Source organism: Heteronotia binoei, chromosome 7 (genome assembly GCF_032191835.1).
Source record: "Heteronotia binoei isolate CCM8104 ecotype False Entrance Well chromosome 7, APGP_CSIRO_Hbin_v1, whole genome shotgun sequence".
Lineage (NCBI taxonomy): Eukaryota > Metazoa > Chordata > Lepidosauria > Squamata > Gekkonidae > Heteronotia > Heteronotia binoei.
In genome coordinates, this window is record NC_083229.1 from 3,113,370 (window position 1) to 3,130,924 (window position 17,555).

Consider the following 17,555-nt stretch of genomic DNA (forward strand, 5'->3'; position numbering starts at 1 on the left):
CCTACAACAGGCACCTTGGGAGAAAGGTGGGGCTGAGAGAGCTCTGAGAGAATTGTGACTGGCCCAACGTCACCCAGCTGGCTTCATGTGGAGGAGGAGAAGTGGGGAATCAAACCCAGGTCTCCAGATTCGAATCCTCTGCTCCTAACCACTACACTGGCTCCACAATGAGGAAGTAGAAACACACGCTGGCCTTGTTGAATGGATAGTCCATGACAATGTTGCCATAATGGGATTTCCCCCCCTACCTCTCCTCTGGGTTCCTTTGCCCACCACACAGATTGGTCTTACAAAGCCCTATTTGGTATGGGGGCAACATACTTGAAGAACACAAGAAGAACCTTGTTGGATCAGACTAGTGAGGGTCCATCTGGTCCAGCATCCTGTCTCATACAGCAGCCAACCAGTTCCTCTTTGAAGGCCAACAACAGGGCAGAGAGGCCGAGGCCTTCCCTTGAGAAGAACATCAGAAGAGCCTGCTGGATCAGACTATTAAGGGTCCATCTCATCCGGCACCCTGTCGCACACAGTGGCCAGCCAGTTCCTCTGGATGGCCAACAACAGGGCTTAAAGGCCAAGGTCTTCATAACCACACCAGAAGAGCCCTGCTGGATCAGACCATGGAGGGTCCATCTAGTCCAGCCTCGTGTCTCACATAGTGGCCAACCAGTTCCTTTGGAGGGCCAGCAACAGGGCAGAGAGGCTGAGGCCTTCCCCTGAGAAGAACATCAGAAGAGCCCTGCTGGATCAGACAAGGGAGGGTCCATCTATTCCAGCCTCCTGTCTCACACAGTGGTCAACCAGTTCCTCTGGAGGGACAAGAAGAGGCCTTATAGGCTGAGGCCTTCATAAGAACATAAGAAGAGCCCTGCTGGATCAGACCGGTAGTCCATCTAGTCCTTCATCCTGTCTCACACAGGGGCCAGCCAGTTCCTCTGGAGAACCAAGAGCAGGGCAGAGAGGCTGAGGCCTTCTCCTGAGAAGAACATCAGAAGAGCCCTGCTGGGTCAGACCAGTGAGAGTCCATCTAGCGCAGCTTCCTGTTTCACACAGTGGCCAACCAGTTCCTCTGGAGGCCCAACAACAGGGCGTAGAGGCTGAGGCCTTCATAAGAACAGCAGAAGAGCCCTGCTGGGTCAGATCGGTGGTCCATCTAGTCCAGCACCCTGTCTCACACAGGGGCCAGCCAGTTCCTACTTAGGGCCAACAACAGGGCATAAAGAGGCAAAGGCGCTCCCCAATGTTGTTTCCTGGCTCTGGGATTCAGAGGAACAGTGCTTATGAATGTGGAAGCTGCCGTCAATCACCAGAGCCAGTAGTTGTTGACAGACATTCTCTCCATTAAAATTATCATGGTTTATTATTCCAGATGAGAGATTTTGAAGGTAATAAAGAGGCTGCAGAGAGCATTTACACTGAATTGTAACAGGGAGGCTGATAACCTCAAAGGAAACAGGAATACTCCTGAGCAACATTCCCTCTAAGGTGCAGTCTTGTGAGCAAAAATTCCACTTTGTGAGCTCCTGGCATTAAAGCTGTGGAGCTCCTGCATCGATTAGCATGCTCTGGGACCAGCCTTCCTGAGCTAAGACAAAAATGCGTGAGCCGGAGGCTAAAAATCTGTGAGCTAGCTCACACTAACTCAGCTTAGCGGGAACACTGCTCCTGAGGAAGTTTTTTTTTTACAAAATGAGCCTATAGTTGGGTGCTCATTGGATGGACCTTTCTTGTAATACTGTAAAGCTGTTCTTCTTTATTACGTGTACAAAAGCTTTACATGACTTTCAGAAGAGTTTTACTAAACACTGCTCGTCAGTTTTTTTTAGTACTGGTTTTTTTTTAGTACTGGTTTTTTTTTAGTACTGCCTGTAATATGAACTGCGACCCCAGGTTGTTGGGTTTTTTGCTGGTCTTCCGGACAAGCAACCAAGAACAGGCTGCCTTGCTCTAAAACGGGGGTGGCCAAACGGTGGCTCAGGAGCCACATGTGGCTCTTCCACACATATAGCGTGGCTCTCGAATCCCCCACCATCCCGTCAGCTGGCTTACAGTTTGGTGTAGTGGTTAAGTGTGTGGACTCTTATTTGGGAGAACCAGGTTTGATTCCCCACTCCTCCGCTTGCACCTGCTGGAATGGCCTTGGGTCAGCCATACCTCTCTTATCTGGGAGAATTGGCCTTGGGTCAGCCATAGCTATTGCAAGAGTTGTCCTTGAAAGGGCAGCTTCTGGGAGAGCCCTCTCAGCCCCACCCACCTCACAGGGTGTCTGTTGTGGGGGAGGAAAGTAAAGGAGATTGTGAGCCGCTCTGAGACGCTTCGGAGTGGAGGGCGGGATATAAATCCAATACCTTCATCTACCTCACAGGGTATCTGTCGTGGGGGAGGAAGGGAAAGGAGATTGTGAACCGCTCTGAGACTCTTCAGAGTGGAGGGTGGGATATAAATCCAATATCTTCATCTATCTCACAGGGTGCCTGTTGTGGGGGGGGGAAGGTAAAGGAGATTGTGAGCCCCTCTGAGACTCTTTGGAGTGGAGGGCGGGATATAAACCCAATATCTTCATCTACCTCACAAGGTGTCTGTTGTGGGGGGAAAGGTAAAGGAGATTGTGAGCCGCTTTGAGACTCTTCGGAGTGGAGGGCGGGATATAAATCCAATATCTTCATCTACCTCACGGGGTGTCTGTTGTGGGGGGGGGGGGAGGTAAAGGAGATTGTGAGTCCCTCTGAGACTCTTTGGAGTGGAGGGCGGGATATAAATCCAATATCTTCATCTACCTCACAGGGTGCCTGTTGTGTGTGTGTGTGGGGGAAAGGTAAAGGAGATTGTGAGCCGCTCTGAGACTCTTCGGAGTGGGAGCGGGATATAAATTCAATATCTTCATCTTCTTCTTCTTATCCAAGTCAAGCTAGCCGGCATCTTGGAGAATGCATTTAAAGGTAAAGTTGCTATCTTTTCACCTCTCCCTCCCTCCTCCATCTATTTTACTTCCTTCCTTCCTTCCTTCCTTCCTTCCTTCCTTCCTTCCTTCCTTCCTTCCTGCCAACATCTGATGCTCATGTCTTCTGGCTCTCAAACATCTGATGTTTATTCTATGTGGCTCTTACGTTAAGCAAGTTTGGCCACCCCTGTTCTAAAACAACGGTCTAAAAAAATACACTCTTTCTGAAGAGTTTTTGCATCTGAAACGCCACCGCTGACCCAGACACGCTTCATCTCCCTGTTGCTCAGCTATGCCAGATGACCCACCACGAGACACCAGCTTTCTCCAGGAGGTGCATTACTGCCTGACTTGGAGAGTGGACAATCCCCAGCTTTCCTTTGGCTGTGGCAGCCGCTCATCTTCAGCTAAAGGAAGTGCCAGGCAACAGAGAGAACTCCGGCCAGAGTTTCGCAGCTCTCCTGAGAAACAAGCCAAAGGGGTTGACCTTTCGAATCAAACCACTGGCAAGTGCATTCAAGCGCGGCTCCTCAGAAGGGTGCGGGCAAAGAATGGTCGCGTTTAATGAAGAGCGTCTGCTCCTGTAAGTGCACGACGCAACCCAGAATGCCATCATTTCTGTGATTTAAAAAAATCCTAGAAGACAGTTCAATTAGAGAGCTGATAGAGTAGCTAAGCGATTGAATTAGGAATCAGGCAACCTCTATCGAAGGCTCTGGAAGAAACACGGCAGTCGCTGGAGGAGAGGAGAGATGCTCTTAGGAATAGTTACTGATTAAACAACATGAAACAGAGAGCAGGAAAGACAGTGGGTGTAGTGGGTATAATGTGGGAGTGAAGAAAAAGAAGAAGAGATTGGATTTATACCCCACCTTTCGCTCAGAGTGGCTTATAATCTCCTTCCCTTCCTCTCCCCACAAGACACCCTGTGAGAACAGCTCTGAGAGAACTGTGACTGGATCAAGGTCACCCAGCAGCTGCATATGGAGGAGTGGGAAATCAAACTCAGTTCCCCAGGGTAGAGTTTGCCGCTGTTAACAACGACACCAAACTGGCTCTAACATATTTCATAGGGAAGTTGTTGCGAGGATAAAATGGGGGAGGAGAGGAAAAAATGATGTCAGCCACTTGGGACCGCCTTAGGGAGAAAAGTGGAGGTATAAATCTATCTCAATAAATAAATGAAAGCAGTTTTCACAAAGGCAAGAAGCAAGTACTGGGGTCTGTACTGAGTGAGATCAAAGCGACGCAACTAGTCCATAAATTGCTAGAATCCCAGGTGATCCGAGAAGTTTGCAGACAACACTGAATTATTCAGGATGATGAAAACTGAAGAGGACTGTAAATAACTCTAAAAGGTTCTCTCCAAACTGAACTGATGGTCAATGACATTAAAAATGAGCTTTATATGTGTAAAGCTATGCACATGAGGGCAAACCATCCTAGCCTCACACATACACAGGTGGGTTCTGAACTAGCACTGAGTAACAAGGAAACGGATCTGTTCTAGAGCTCTGGTTGCCGTGCCTAAAAAATATATTGTTGAATTGGAAAAGGTGCCCCTGCTGTACCAAACCAGTGAGTGTCCATCTAGTCCATAAGCACATAAGAGAAGCCCTGTTGGATCAGGCCAATGGCCCATCCAGTCCAACACTCTGTGTCACATAAGAACATAAGAGAAGCCCTGTTGGATCAGGCCAGTGGGCCCTCCAGTCCAACACTCTGTGTCACATAAGAACATAAGAGAAGCCCTGTTGGATCAGGCCAATGGCCCATCCAGGCCAATACTCTGTGTCACAGAAGAACAAAAGAGAAGCCCTGTTGGATCAGGCCAATGGCCCCTCCAGTCCAACACTCTGTGTCACATAATAACATAAGAGAAGCCATGCTGGATCACGCCAATGGCCCCTCCAGTCCAACACTCTGAGTCACATAAGAACATAAGAGAAGCCATGTTGGATCAGGCCAATGGCCCATCCAGTTCAACACTCTGTGTCACAGAAGAACATAAGAGAAGCCATGTTGGATCAGGCCAATGGCCCATCCATTCCAACACTGTGTCACACAGTGGCCAAAAAACCCAGGTGCCATCAAGAGGTCCATCAGTGGGGCCAGGACACTAGAAGCCCTCCCACTGTGCCCCCCAAGCACTAAGAATATAGAGCATCACTGCCCCAGACAGAGAGTTCCAACAATACGCTGTGGCTAGTAGCCACTGATGGAACTCCGCTCCATATGTCGATCCAATCCCCTCTTGAAACTGGCTATGCTTCTAACCGCCACCACAAAAACTTCTACCATGGAAAATTCTGTTGGTCTCTAAAGTGTTACTGGGCTTGAATCTTGTTCTTCCATAAGGAGTTTTTTCTTCACTTATTTTATGTGTTTATTTAAAACATTTTTATGCTGCTTTTCTACCTGATTCGGATCCCCAAGATGAACAACATTTTTTTTCCCATTTAATATTTTTTTTTATTAATTTTGAAGTAAACAAATATCAATATTAACATGTGTATACAATTAGTTAATCTTATGGAAACAAGTTATAAACAAGCACACATACTTACATACATATAATAAAATATCAAGGAAGGATTTTAAGCTATATAGATGCATTTAGCCAGGCTAACCATTCTCTATTCAAGAAGAGAGGCCAAGATGGGATACAAAATTAAAACGAAGGCAATAATTCCTGTATCAAGATACAGTCAATCCAAATAAACCTATATTATAATAAAAAAAGGCATCGATATGAATTACTAACTGCCTAAATATAGTCTATATGTACTATGCAGGTTATTTCAAAAATTCCTATTAGGTAATTCCTGTTAGGACCTCTGATGATGCTTCGGCTTTCAAACTGCAGAACTTCCTTTTGGAGTGTCACCCGTTGGCACACTGTAACCATTCTCTCTCTGTCCTCACTCAGTCATAGACTTTCCTAAAACTGCTTTGCTCCAATCTTTTTGGAAAGAGTGTAGTCCGAGAGTGTTCTTGAACTACCCAGATGGGAAAGTGCACATCTTCTTGCTCTGTAAGCGCCCCATTTGGGAAGGGTTACTAGATGTCCTCTGTTTTTGGGCTGGAGGGTTAGGAATACTCCTAGTTGGTAGCAATTATCACAGCTTAAATATGGAAGGGTATTTCAAATGAGATCTGTCATAGCGATCACTTGTTTGGTCAGCTGAGAAATGTCTTTGCAACTCCAAAAGAGGAGATTCTCATCAGTTTTTTTTAAAGAACTCAAAAGAGGCCAGACACCATAAAAAGGGGACATGTCCTCTCAAGAGGACATCTGGTAACCCTAATACACATACAACCATATATAAAAACGTATCAGGAATATCTTCACAAGTAAGGATGAGCAAGGAATGCCAGGAGTTTTTAAAGATAATAATAATAATAATAATAAAATTTTATTTATATCCCGCCCTCCCCGCCGGGGCAGGCTCAGGGCGGCTTACAGGGTGTGGCAAAAGCCATATTGAACAATAAAACAATTATACATTTCTTTACCATTTAAAATTTACCATTAAGTTTACATAATATAAAAGTCTAAAATCAATCTAAAATAATCTCATCTTATTGCTATCTCGGCTATATTGATGTTAGTGATGGCATGGTGTTTATTTCAGGTTCCATCTTGGAAGGCTAGCCGGAAAAGGGCGGTTTTGCACGCCCTACGGAATTGGCTAATGTCCCGTAGGGCCCGCACCTCTTCCGGCAGCTGGTTCCACCATTGGGGTGCTTTTATCGAGAAGGCATGCTCTCTCGTTATTTTTAGTTTGGCCTCCTGCTGTACCAAACCAGTGAGAGAAACAAGCAGCAAAAGAGACTGTCTCTATAGCCTTTTTTCTTTTTAGTCTCTATTTTATTTCAGAGGTCACAACATAAGAACCTAAGAGAAGCCATGTTGGATCAGGCCAATGGCTCATCCAGTCCAACACTCTGTGCCACACATAAGAGAAGCCATGTTGGATCAGGCCAATGGCCCATCCAGTCCAACATTCTGTGTCACACAGTGGCCAAAAACAAATCAAAACCCAAGTGCCATCAGGAGGTTCACAAGTGGGGCTAGAAAACCTTCCACTTTGTCCCCTCCACAAGCACCAAGAATACAGAGCATCACTGCCCCAGAAAGTTCCAACAATATGCTATGGCTAATAGCCACTGATGGACCTCTGCTCCATATTTTTATCCAAACCCCTCTTGAAGCTATAACATTTTTTGCCACTGTGTGACACAGAGGGTTGGACTTGATGGGCCGTTGGCCTGATCCAACATGGCTTCTCTTATGTTCTCTTATGAAGCTGGCTATGCTTGTAGCCGCCACCACCTCCTGTGGCAGTGAATTCCAAATGTTAATCACCCTTTGGGTGAAAAAGTACTTCCTTTTATCCGTTCTAACCCGACTGCTCAGCAATTTCATTGAATGCCCACGAGTTCTTGCATTGTGAGAAAGGGGGGAAAGGACTTCTTTCTCTACTTTCTCCATCCCATGCATAATCTTGCAAACCTCTATCATGTCACCCCGCAGTCAACGTTTCTCCAGGCTAAAGAGCCCCAAGCGTTTTAACCTTTCTTCATAAGTTTAGTTTAGTTTATTTGTAATTTGTATCCCGCCCTTCCCACCAGGTGGCTCAGGCGGCTTACAGCATATAAAATCTAACATAAGAATATAAAAGTTTAAACATAAAAATTTAAACATTTCACACAGTTTACATAGTTAAAATTTAAACATTTCACACAGTTTACGTAATTAAAACATTAAAAACAAACAGTGTTTGGAAAGTGTTCCAAACCTTTAATTATTCTAGTTGCCCTTTTCTGGACTTTTTCCAATGCTACAACCCCAGGGATCATTGCATATACAGCAACAAACACTAAGAAGTACAAATGTTAAAAAATGCAGCTGTACCAAAGATAAATACACACACATCTTTCTGCATTAAAAGTTAAAGCAATAAACAATAAGATGTGAATTATAAGGATATTTACAAAACACCTTAGAGCAGGGGGGGCCAAACTTGCTTACTATAAGAGCCACATAGAATAAATGTCAGAAGTTTGAGAGCTGCAAGACAGAAGGAAGCGAGGCAGGGAGAGGTGGAAAGAAAGTAACTTTAAATGCATTCTCCAAGCTGCCAGCTGGCTTGGTCTGATTTAAACAGAGAAATGCCTTCTCCAAGCTAGCTGGGTGAGTGGTGGGGGCTTTGAGAGCCACACAATATGGGTAAAAGAGCCACTTACGGCTCCTGAGCTTCAGTTTGGCCACTCCTGCTGAGCCCAGTAGTCTCCGTATTTCAAGCCAGAACCTTTTTTTAAGAACATAAGAGAAGCCATGTTGGATCAGGCCAATGGCCCCTCCAGTTCAACACTCTGTGTCACACAGTGGCCAAAAAAATTTATATATATGTACACACACTGTGGCTAATAGCCACTGATGGACCTGTGCTCCATATTTTTATCTAACCCCCTCTTGAAGGTGGCTATGCTTGTGGCCGCCACCACCTCCTGTGGCAGTGAATTCCACATGTTAATCACCCTTTGGGTGAAGAAGTACTTCCTTTTATCCGTTTTAACCTGTCTGCTCAGCAATTTCATCGAATGCCCACGAGTTCTTCTATTGTGAGAAAGGGAGAAAAGTACTTTCTCCATCCCATGCATTATCTTGTCAACCTCTCTCATGTCACCCCGCAGTCGACGTTTCTCCAGGCTAAAGAGTCCCGAGCGTTTCAACCTTTCTTCATAGGGAAAGTGCTCCAGCCCTTTAATCATTCTAGTTGCCCTTTTCTGGACTTTCTCTTTTTCAGACCTTCTCTTTGGAAACTCTGGAGATATCATGAATGTTTGCTTCTACATCGTTTGCTTGATTACATTTTGATTCCAAACATTACATTACATTTGATTCCAAACTACTATTGTGCAGACATGGCGCAAGAAACAACGCCTGGAAATCTCCCAAAATTACAACTGAATACTGAGGAAATGGCTACTTTGAAGGGTGGACTCAAAAGCACTATACTCTGCTGGAATTTCTCTTCTCTTCAGGCTCCACTTCCAAATTCCCCAACCCGGATTTGGCAACCTTTGCAAAAACATCTGAATCAAAAGAATACGCGTGCCTGCTCGGCTGCAACCAAAACCTCAAAGGCAAAGGCTGCTTTTGTGCTTTCAATGTGCAAAACCAAAAAATCAAAGCTAGCTCGCTCACTTAACAGCTCTGAATTCCAACTTCATTTGTGGTTCCATCCATTTTTTATAGGGCAGGGGTGGCCAAACTTGCTTAACGTAAGAGCCACATAAAATAAACACCAGATGTTTGAGAGGCACAAGACATGAATATCAGATGTTTGAGAGCCACAAAACAGGGAGGGAGGCAAATTGATGGGGGTGGGAAAGGGAGGTGGAAAGAAAGGAACTTTAACTTTAAACACCATCAGCTGGCTTGTGATGTAAAGAGAGGGATGCCTTCTCCAAGTCGGCTGATGGGGGCTTCCAGAGCCACACAACGTGTGTGAAAGAGCCATGTGTGGCTCCCGAGCCACAGTTTAGCCACCCTGAGTTCGATTTCGGTGGAAGCTGGATTCAGATAGCCGGCCCAAGGTTGACTCAGCCTTCCATCCTTCCGAGGTCGGTCAAATGAGTCCCCAACTCGCTGGCGGGAAAGCGTAGATGACTGGGGAAGGCAATGGCAAACCACCCTGTCAAAAGTCTGCCATGAAAACATTGTGAAAGCAGCGTCACCACAGAGTCAGAAACGACTGGTGCTTGCACAGGGGACCTTTTCTTTTCTTATAGGGCCTGCTTAAAGAGCCAACGGCATTTTTCATCCTCACAACAATCCCATGAGGTAGGCCAGCCTACGAGCCCGACTGACCCAGGGAGATTTGGAGGGGGGGGGATTTTAATTCGCATATCCTCACATCCCAGTCTAATAATAATAATAATAATAATAATAATAATAATAATAATAATAATAATAATAATAATAATAATAATAATAATAATAATATTTTTTTATTTGTATCCTGCCCTCCCCACCGAAGCAGGCTCAAGTAGGGTTGCCAATCCCCAGGTGGGGGCAGGGGATCCCCTGGTTTGGAGACCCTCCCCCCCGCATCAGGGTTGTCAGAAAGCGGGGGGAGGGGAGGGAAATGTCTGCTGGGAACTCTGTTATTCCCTATGGAGATTTATTCCCATAGAAAATCATGGAGAATTGATCCGTGGGTATCTGGGGCTCTGGGGGGGCTGTTATTTGGGGTAGAGGCACCAATTTTTCAGTACAGCATCTAGTGCCTCTCCCCAAAATACCCCCCAAGTTTCAAACGATTGGACCAGGGGGTCCAATTCTATGAGCCCCAAAAGAAGGTGCCCCTATCCTTCATTATTTCCTATGGAAGGAAGGAATTGAAAAGGTGTGCCGTCCCTTTACATGTGATGGCCAGAACTCCCTTTGGAGTTCAATGATGTTTGTCACAGCCTTGATCTTGGCTCCACCCCAGTGTCTCCTGGCTCCACCCCCAAAGTCCCCAGATATTTCTTGAATTGGACTTGGCAACCCTAGGACGGCTCACAACATAGGCACTTCAACAATTAAACATTTCAACATACTATAATTCAACCATTTATAAAATTAATCATCATTACAGTTAAAAACATTGTAGGATTCAATTAATATTCAAAACTTGGCCTAAGCGCCAGGGCGCACCGAGAGCGTGTTGGCAGGCAGCGCCCTCCCCTCCGTACCTGGCCCTGGTGGTCGACGTAGTAGAAGTACTCGCGGGTGCGGGGCGAAGGGCTCTGGCCCTGCTGGTAGAGGGGCCGGTCGGGCCCACGGCACAGCCCCGGCCGCAGCAGGAAGCCCAGCCCGCCTCTTAGCAGCCGCATCTCGGCTTGGGCCTCGGGCGACACCGGCAAAGCGGACCTTGATCGGGCCTGAGGCCTACAGCAACGGGAGGCTTTACGGGGGACCGGTGCAGCGACGGACCAGTCCCCCCCAGGTCTTCAAGCCTCTCCAGAAAGGTTCCGTTGCGAAGGGGAGGGGCCTTCCTTGGATTTAATGATCCTGCTGCAGCGCAAATTGAGCGCAAAAAAATTCTTCTTGCCAGCCCCATTGGATGCCAGTTTCTTGCCCGGGGCTCTGTCCCTCCCTTACTTCCATTCCTGCTCCCAAGGAATAAAGTCTGAGTCCAGGGACACCTTTAAGACCAACTAAGTTTAATTCAAGGTATAAGCTTTCGTGCGCAAGCCAAGCACACTTCTTTAGATAAAGAAGGGTGCTTGTACATTTCTTTATCTGAAGAAGTGTGCTTGCACCAGGGCCAGCTCCACTACTAGGCAATTGTCTAGGGTGCTGGTCTCCTGGGGGTACAAAATTGGGTGCCCATACATGACTCTCTGACATTATGAGCACAGCAGGGGGGTTGTCAGAAGTAGGGTTACCAAGTCCAATTTACGAAATATCTGGGGACATTGGGGGTGGAGACGGGAGACTTTGGGGCGGAGCCAGGAGACAGTAGGGGTGGAGCCAAGATCAAGGCTGTGACAAGCATCATTGAACTCCAAAGGGCGTTCTGGCCATCACATTTAAAGGGACGGCACACCTTTTCAATGCCTTCCTTCCATAGGAAATAATGAAGGATAGGGGCACCTTCTTTTGAGGCTCATAGAATTGGACCCCCTGGTCCAATCTTTTTGAAACTTGGGGGGTATTTTGGGGAGAGGCACTAGATGCTGCACTGAAAATTTGTGTTTTAACAATTTATTAATAACACATTGTTACAATATTTAATTATCTTTTTCTTATACTAAACCATATGATATTTCACCCCCCCCTCCAATATTGACTTCCCCGAAGTTATAAATTTGAATTTAATTCTAAAGGTGCCACTAATCTATCAAAATATAATACTTTTGATTAATACTAAAAAATTGTCCAATGTCTTTTTACGTTCCACTCTTTCTCCATATATCCTTTGAATTTCTTCCACTTCTTTTTGAATAAGTCTAAGTCATAGTCTCTTAAAGTTTTAGTTAATTTGTCCATCTCACTCCACGATAAAACTTTCACAATCCAATCCCATTTCTCTGGTATTGTTCCTTGTTTCCAAAGCTGCGCATACAATGTCCTTATGCTGAACTGAAAATCTGGTGCCTCCACCTCAAAAAACAGCCCTCCCCCAGATACCCGCGGATCAATTCTCCATGATTTTCTATGGGAATAAATCTCCTTAGGGAATAACAGAGTCCCCAGCAGACATTTCCCTCCCCTCCCCCCGCTTTCTGACGACCCTGGATCCCCTGCCCCCACCTGGGGATTGGCAACCCTAGTCAGAAGTTAGCATTGTCTAGGGTGCCAGAGATTCTAGGGCCAGCCCTGGCTTGCACACAAAAACTTATGCTTTGAATAAAAAATGTTGGTCTTAAAGGTGCCACTGATCTCTAACGTTATTGCATCTCTTCAGACCAACACAGCTACCTACCTGGCTCTATCGCAGCCAACGTTCCCTCTAAGCTGCAGAGTCTTGTGAGCAAAAATTCTACTTCGTGAGCTACTGGCATTGAAGTCGTGAGCTACTGGCTTTAAAGTTGTGTGAGCTGCTGCATAGTGTGCCCTGGGGTCATCCTTCCTGAGCTAAGACAAAGATGTGTGAGCTGGAGGCGAAAAATCTGTGAGCTAGCTAGCTAGCTTAGAGGGAACGCTGGTCGCAACGCTTTCTCTCCATTTCAGGGCTTGTGTGCTTTCCGCCTCCAATTCTGGTTGCTGCCTTTGTCAATAATTGTTGGCTTTGCTCTTGGGCCTTTCAGAAGCAGCAACAAAGACAGCCCAGGCACAGCTGTGGGAACTGATGCTTAAGATTGTTTTTCTGGCTGCTTTAAAAGTTGAAGCAGAGAGATTAGTCGCATCGGATTCCTACTGTGCCCTCCCCCCAATGAGTTTAGAACGCCAATGGCCACCCCAAACCCCGAAAGAAGAGAAAAAAAAAACCAGGGTAGGTATCCGTACAGAAAATTGGCCTACCTGTGTGTAAAAATTTAGGAAGTGGACCTGTTGCTCTCCTTTTGACAGAGCGTCAGGTGCTTAATAGGTGTGTAAAAAAAAAAATTGCCTGAAAGGAGAAGTCGTTGCAGCAAAGGTAAAGAAGGCTGCACTGCCATCTACTGACATTTTGGTTCAGAACTGCTGGTGAGAGCTGAACACTACGAAGTCAGAGAGATAATATATTTAAGGCTCTGAAGGGGGTGGGGAAACAGTTTAGAGCAGGGTTGCCCAGCCCAATTCAAGAAATATCTGGGGACTTTGGGGGTGGAGCCAGGAGACATTAGGGGTGGAGCCAAGATCAAGGCTGTGACAAGCATAATTGAACTCCAAAGGGAGTTCTGGCCCTCACATTGAAAGGGACGGCACACCTTTTCAATTCCTTCCTTCCACAGGAAATAATGAAGGATAGGGGCACCTTCTTTTGGGGCTCATAGAATTGGACCCCCTGGTCCAATCGTTTGAAACTTGGGGGGTATTTTGGGGAGAGGCACTAGATGCTGTGCTGAAAATTTGGTGCCCCTACCTAAAAAAAAACAGCCCCCCAGAGCCCCAGGTACCCGCGGCTCAATTCTCCATGATTTCCTATGGGAATAAATCTCCATAGGGAATAATAGAGTTCCCAGCAGACATTTCCCTCCCCTCCCCCCGCTTTCTGATGACCCTGAAGTGAGGGGAGCGCCTTCAAACCGGGGGATCCCCTGCCCTCACCTGGGGATTGGCAACCCTAGTTTAGAGAGCAAAAAAGAGAAACAAGAAAGAATTCTCCTTTAATTGGGGGGAAAGTTTTCATTCCTAAGAAGAACAAAGTTTGTGTCCAGTGCCACTGAAGTCACACCTTTATTATTTCTTCGTCGTCTTCTTCCCCTTCTGTATTTTAAAAATGTGTGTGTGTCATGGTGACTTTTGACCCCTATTCCGAGAGGTGGCTGAAATAAAGCCTGCCCTGTCTTCCCGACTGCTGGTATTCCAAAGAGGTCTCCCATCCAATTAGCTGCTAAGATGGATCAAGGCTTCACAACCACAGCCCTGTGAGGTAGGCTGGGCCCAGAGAATTACCAGTTTGTGGTCATTCAGTAAGCTACATAACAGATTCACACCAAGAACTCAGATTCCAGTCCATCACTTTAACCATAACAATGGGTCTCAAAGGTTCTACAAAGCGTGCCTTAGGCCCCATCTCTCTGAGATGAGAGAGCTGGTCAAAATTAATTCACAGTGCAATAATATTCAGCTTATATTGCATATGCCAACCCATCCTCCACTGTATTTTAATGTCTTCCCTTTTTTTCTAATGGCAAACTATAATGGATGTTATAACCTCTTGAGAAACCAGGCCTTCTATTTAAACGAACAAAGCCAGAATGTTACCTAGATTTATAGCACTTCACACCTACGACAGCAGTCTGCTTTTTTATCACCCTCCAGTGTTGTTTCAGCCCTGCTTTGTTCTAACACTAACAAACACAGATCCCTATTTGCGATCCTTTTAATCTGCTAAAAACATTCCCATGATTCTACACTGCCCACTTATATTAAGAATTGCTGCTTGCCATTCCCCTTTTGTCTGATGAAGTCTGCTTCAGAGCATACGAAAGCTTACGTTCTGAATAAAACTTAGTTGGTCTTAAAAATGAAACTTGTCTCCTGCTTCATTCAGCGTTCTGTTTGTTGTTTAGCCCAGGCAAGAGCACAGTAGCTTCCTGAGTAATTGGATAGGCTTGATGCTTGGGGCAGTCTCTGGCCGGAAAAAATGGCTGTCGTTAGACAGTATACGCTTCCTACAAAAGCAAATCCCAACTTGGTCCAAGGCTGTTTCTGCAGCAAAGATACCACCAGCAACTTCCAACACGCTGCAGGTGAGTGGAAGGAAGGAAACTGGGCAGCTGGAATTCTATCAATGGTTTTTATGGAAAGGAAACTTGAGATGATTGCTTATGATTCGTGGGTCTTGGTATCCTCTCATTTTAAGCATCCTCTTTCGCTGAGAAGACGTGCCAATCTTGTACCTTTGCCTGCAGTGGGACTCAGAGCAGGTGTGTGTGTGTGTGTGTGTTAGCGAATGAGAGAGGGAGAGATTTTGAGCAGGAAAACAGACGCGTGGAGGGTTAACCACCTCTTCTCAAATTCAGCTGGGTCCTACAGTGGCTGTTTTATGGCTAACCAGAAAATTGCACCTTGTGGAATGGTTTGCCCAAGGATGTCAGGAAAGCTTCCATCCCCCTGGCTTTCTGCAAATTATGCAAAATGAACTATTCAAGATGACTTTTCTGTGCAGGTAACAGGTTGTGCTGCACAAAATAAATTGATACATTTGCTGTGGTTTGTACTGAAAGGAGGCTCTTCATTGATGAAATACAAAGAAAATCAGTTTTGAAGATGTATCATCTACAACTCTCAGCCCACAAGGGATAATTTACAAAAAAGGTCAACTCTGGGGTGATGTCACATCACGATGTTTTCATGGCAGACTTTTTATGGGGTGGTTTGCCATGGCCTTCCCCAGTCATCTACACTTTCCCCCCAGCAAGCTGGGGACTCATTTTACTGTTCTTGGAAGGATGGAAGGCTGAGTCAGCCTTGAGTCAGCTACCTGAACCCAGCTTCTGTTGGGATTGAACTCAGGTTGTGAGCAGAGAGCTTGGACTGCAGTACTCCGGCTTTACTCCTCTGCACCACAGGGCTTTTTAACCTTTACTTTAACTTACAACTCTCAGCTCACAAGGGATAATTTATAGCGTAAGATTAAAAAAACAAAACCCAAGCCGTTGCAACATAACTCCAGCTCTACCCCAAATAGCAGTCTAAAACTGCAGACAACAAAGCTGACCCAACAAAAAAAATGCAGCAATTAACATTTCTATAAATGAGACAATCAGATGGGAGGAAGAAAAACTCTTGAGGGATCAGAATGAAGAGCCAACTTGTAGGATAGTTGCGGAGTGCTGGGCTGGAACTAGAAAGACCCAGGTTCAAATCCCCACTCAGCTCTGATGCTCGCTAGGAAGAAAAGCAGATAAGAAACACTGATATCTGACAGCAATGCTGATTCCGTGAATGAGGCAGAACATGCGAAGGAGCACAGGAAGGGAGCGTGCGTGGGGAGGTATATGTGAAGTTCCTGAATGGTGCAGGGGTTGGACAAGATGACCCTGGAAGTCCCTTCCAACTCTATGATTCTATGAAAGAGATAATTTAGATTTTCCTGTGGGAACAAAAGCATCAAGTTGCAAAGGATTGCACTCTTGCACCATAATTATTTAGAGAAGCGGCCCTTCATTGACAGCCGGTGCCTGATTTGAAGGGCCAGCAACAGCTGATCTAGGGTTGCCAGCCTCCAGGTGAGATTTGGTGATCTCTTGTTATTGCAATTGATCTCCAAGCAAGATACATCAGTTTCCCTGGGGCAGGGGTGGCCAACCTTCCTTAATGTAAGAGCCACAGAGAAAAAATGTCAAGATGTTTGAGAGCTGCAAGACACACAAGGAAGGAAAGAAGGAAGGAAGGAAGGAAGGAAGGAAGGAAGGAAGGAAGGAAGGAAGGAAGGAAGGAAGGAAGGAAGGAAGGAAGTGGGGGAGGGATGGAGAGGTGAAAAGAAAGCAACTTTTAAGTTTATGTGCATTCTCCGAGCCGCTGGCTGGCTTGACTTGGAGAAGTGATTTAAAGAGAAAAATGTCTTCTCCAAGCTGGCCAACGGAGCAGTGGGGGCTTCAAGAGAAGATGATGATGATATTGGATTTATCGCCCGCCCTCCACTCCGAAGAGTCTCAGAGGGGCTCACAATCTTTTACCTTCCTCCCCCACAACAGACACCCTGTGAGGTAGATGAAGATATTGGATTTATATCCCGCCCTCCACTCCAAAGAGTCTCAGAGCGGCTCACAATCTTCTTTACCTTCCTCCCCCCAACAACAGACACCCTGTGAGGTAGATGAAGATATTGGATTTAGATCCCGCCCTCCACTCCAAAGAGTCTCAGAGTGGCTCACAATCTCCTTTCCCTTCCTCCCCCACAACAGACACCCTGTGAGGTGGGTGGGGCTGGAGAGGGCTCTCACAGCAGCTGCCCTTTCAAAGACAACCTCTGCAAGAGCTCTGGCTGACCCAAGGCCATTCCAGCAGCTGCAAGTGGAGGAGTGGGGAATCAAACGCCGTTCTCCCAGATAAGAGTCCGGCACACTTCGCCACTACATCAAAACTGGCTCTCCATAATTATGTATTTAAAGAAGTGGCCCTTCATAGACAGCCAGTTTGGCCACCTCTGTCCTGGAGGAAATGCTTTCTTTGGAGGGTGGGAATCCTACAAGCATTGTTCCCTGCTGGGGTCCCTCCCTTTCTAGGATCCACCCCCCCCCCCCCAGGTATTTCTCCTCCCCTTCCCTGCAGCTTGGCTAGCCCCTCACCCAGTGGCCCCCGCCCCAACCCAGAGAGAGATCAGATCAGCCTCCCTTCCAGGTCCCAAGGGCGTGCACGCATGCACACGTGCAGTTGCACCCCCGCCCCTCGGCTTGGCTTGCATGCACTTTGCACGGCCCCAGGTGGGCAGCCGCGTTTGGTCTGAAGCAGCAGAAC

The 17,555-nt window shown here is 46.4% G+C and overlaps 1 protein-coding gene across 1 annotated transcript in view; it reads right to left on the reverse strand.

The window, feature by feature from the left end:
- The window catches only part of C7H8orf82 (chromosome 7 C8orf82 homolog), a 41,493-nt gene extending 30,484 nt beyond the window's left edge, over positions 1 to 11,009 (reverse strand). The window contains exon 1 of the mRNA XM_060243161.1: positions 10,691 to 11,009. Within this exon, the coding sequence (XP_060099144.1) occupies positions 10,691 to 10,831 (141 nt within the window). The 5' untranslated portion in view covers positions 10,832 to 11,009. The remainder of the gene's footprint in view (positions 1 to 10,690) is intronic.
- Positions 11,010 to 17,555: the final 6,546 nt, after the last annotated feature.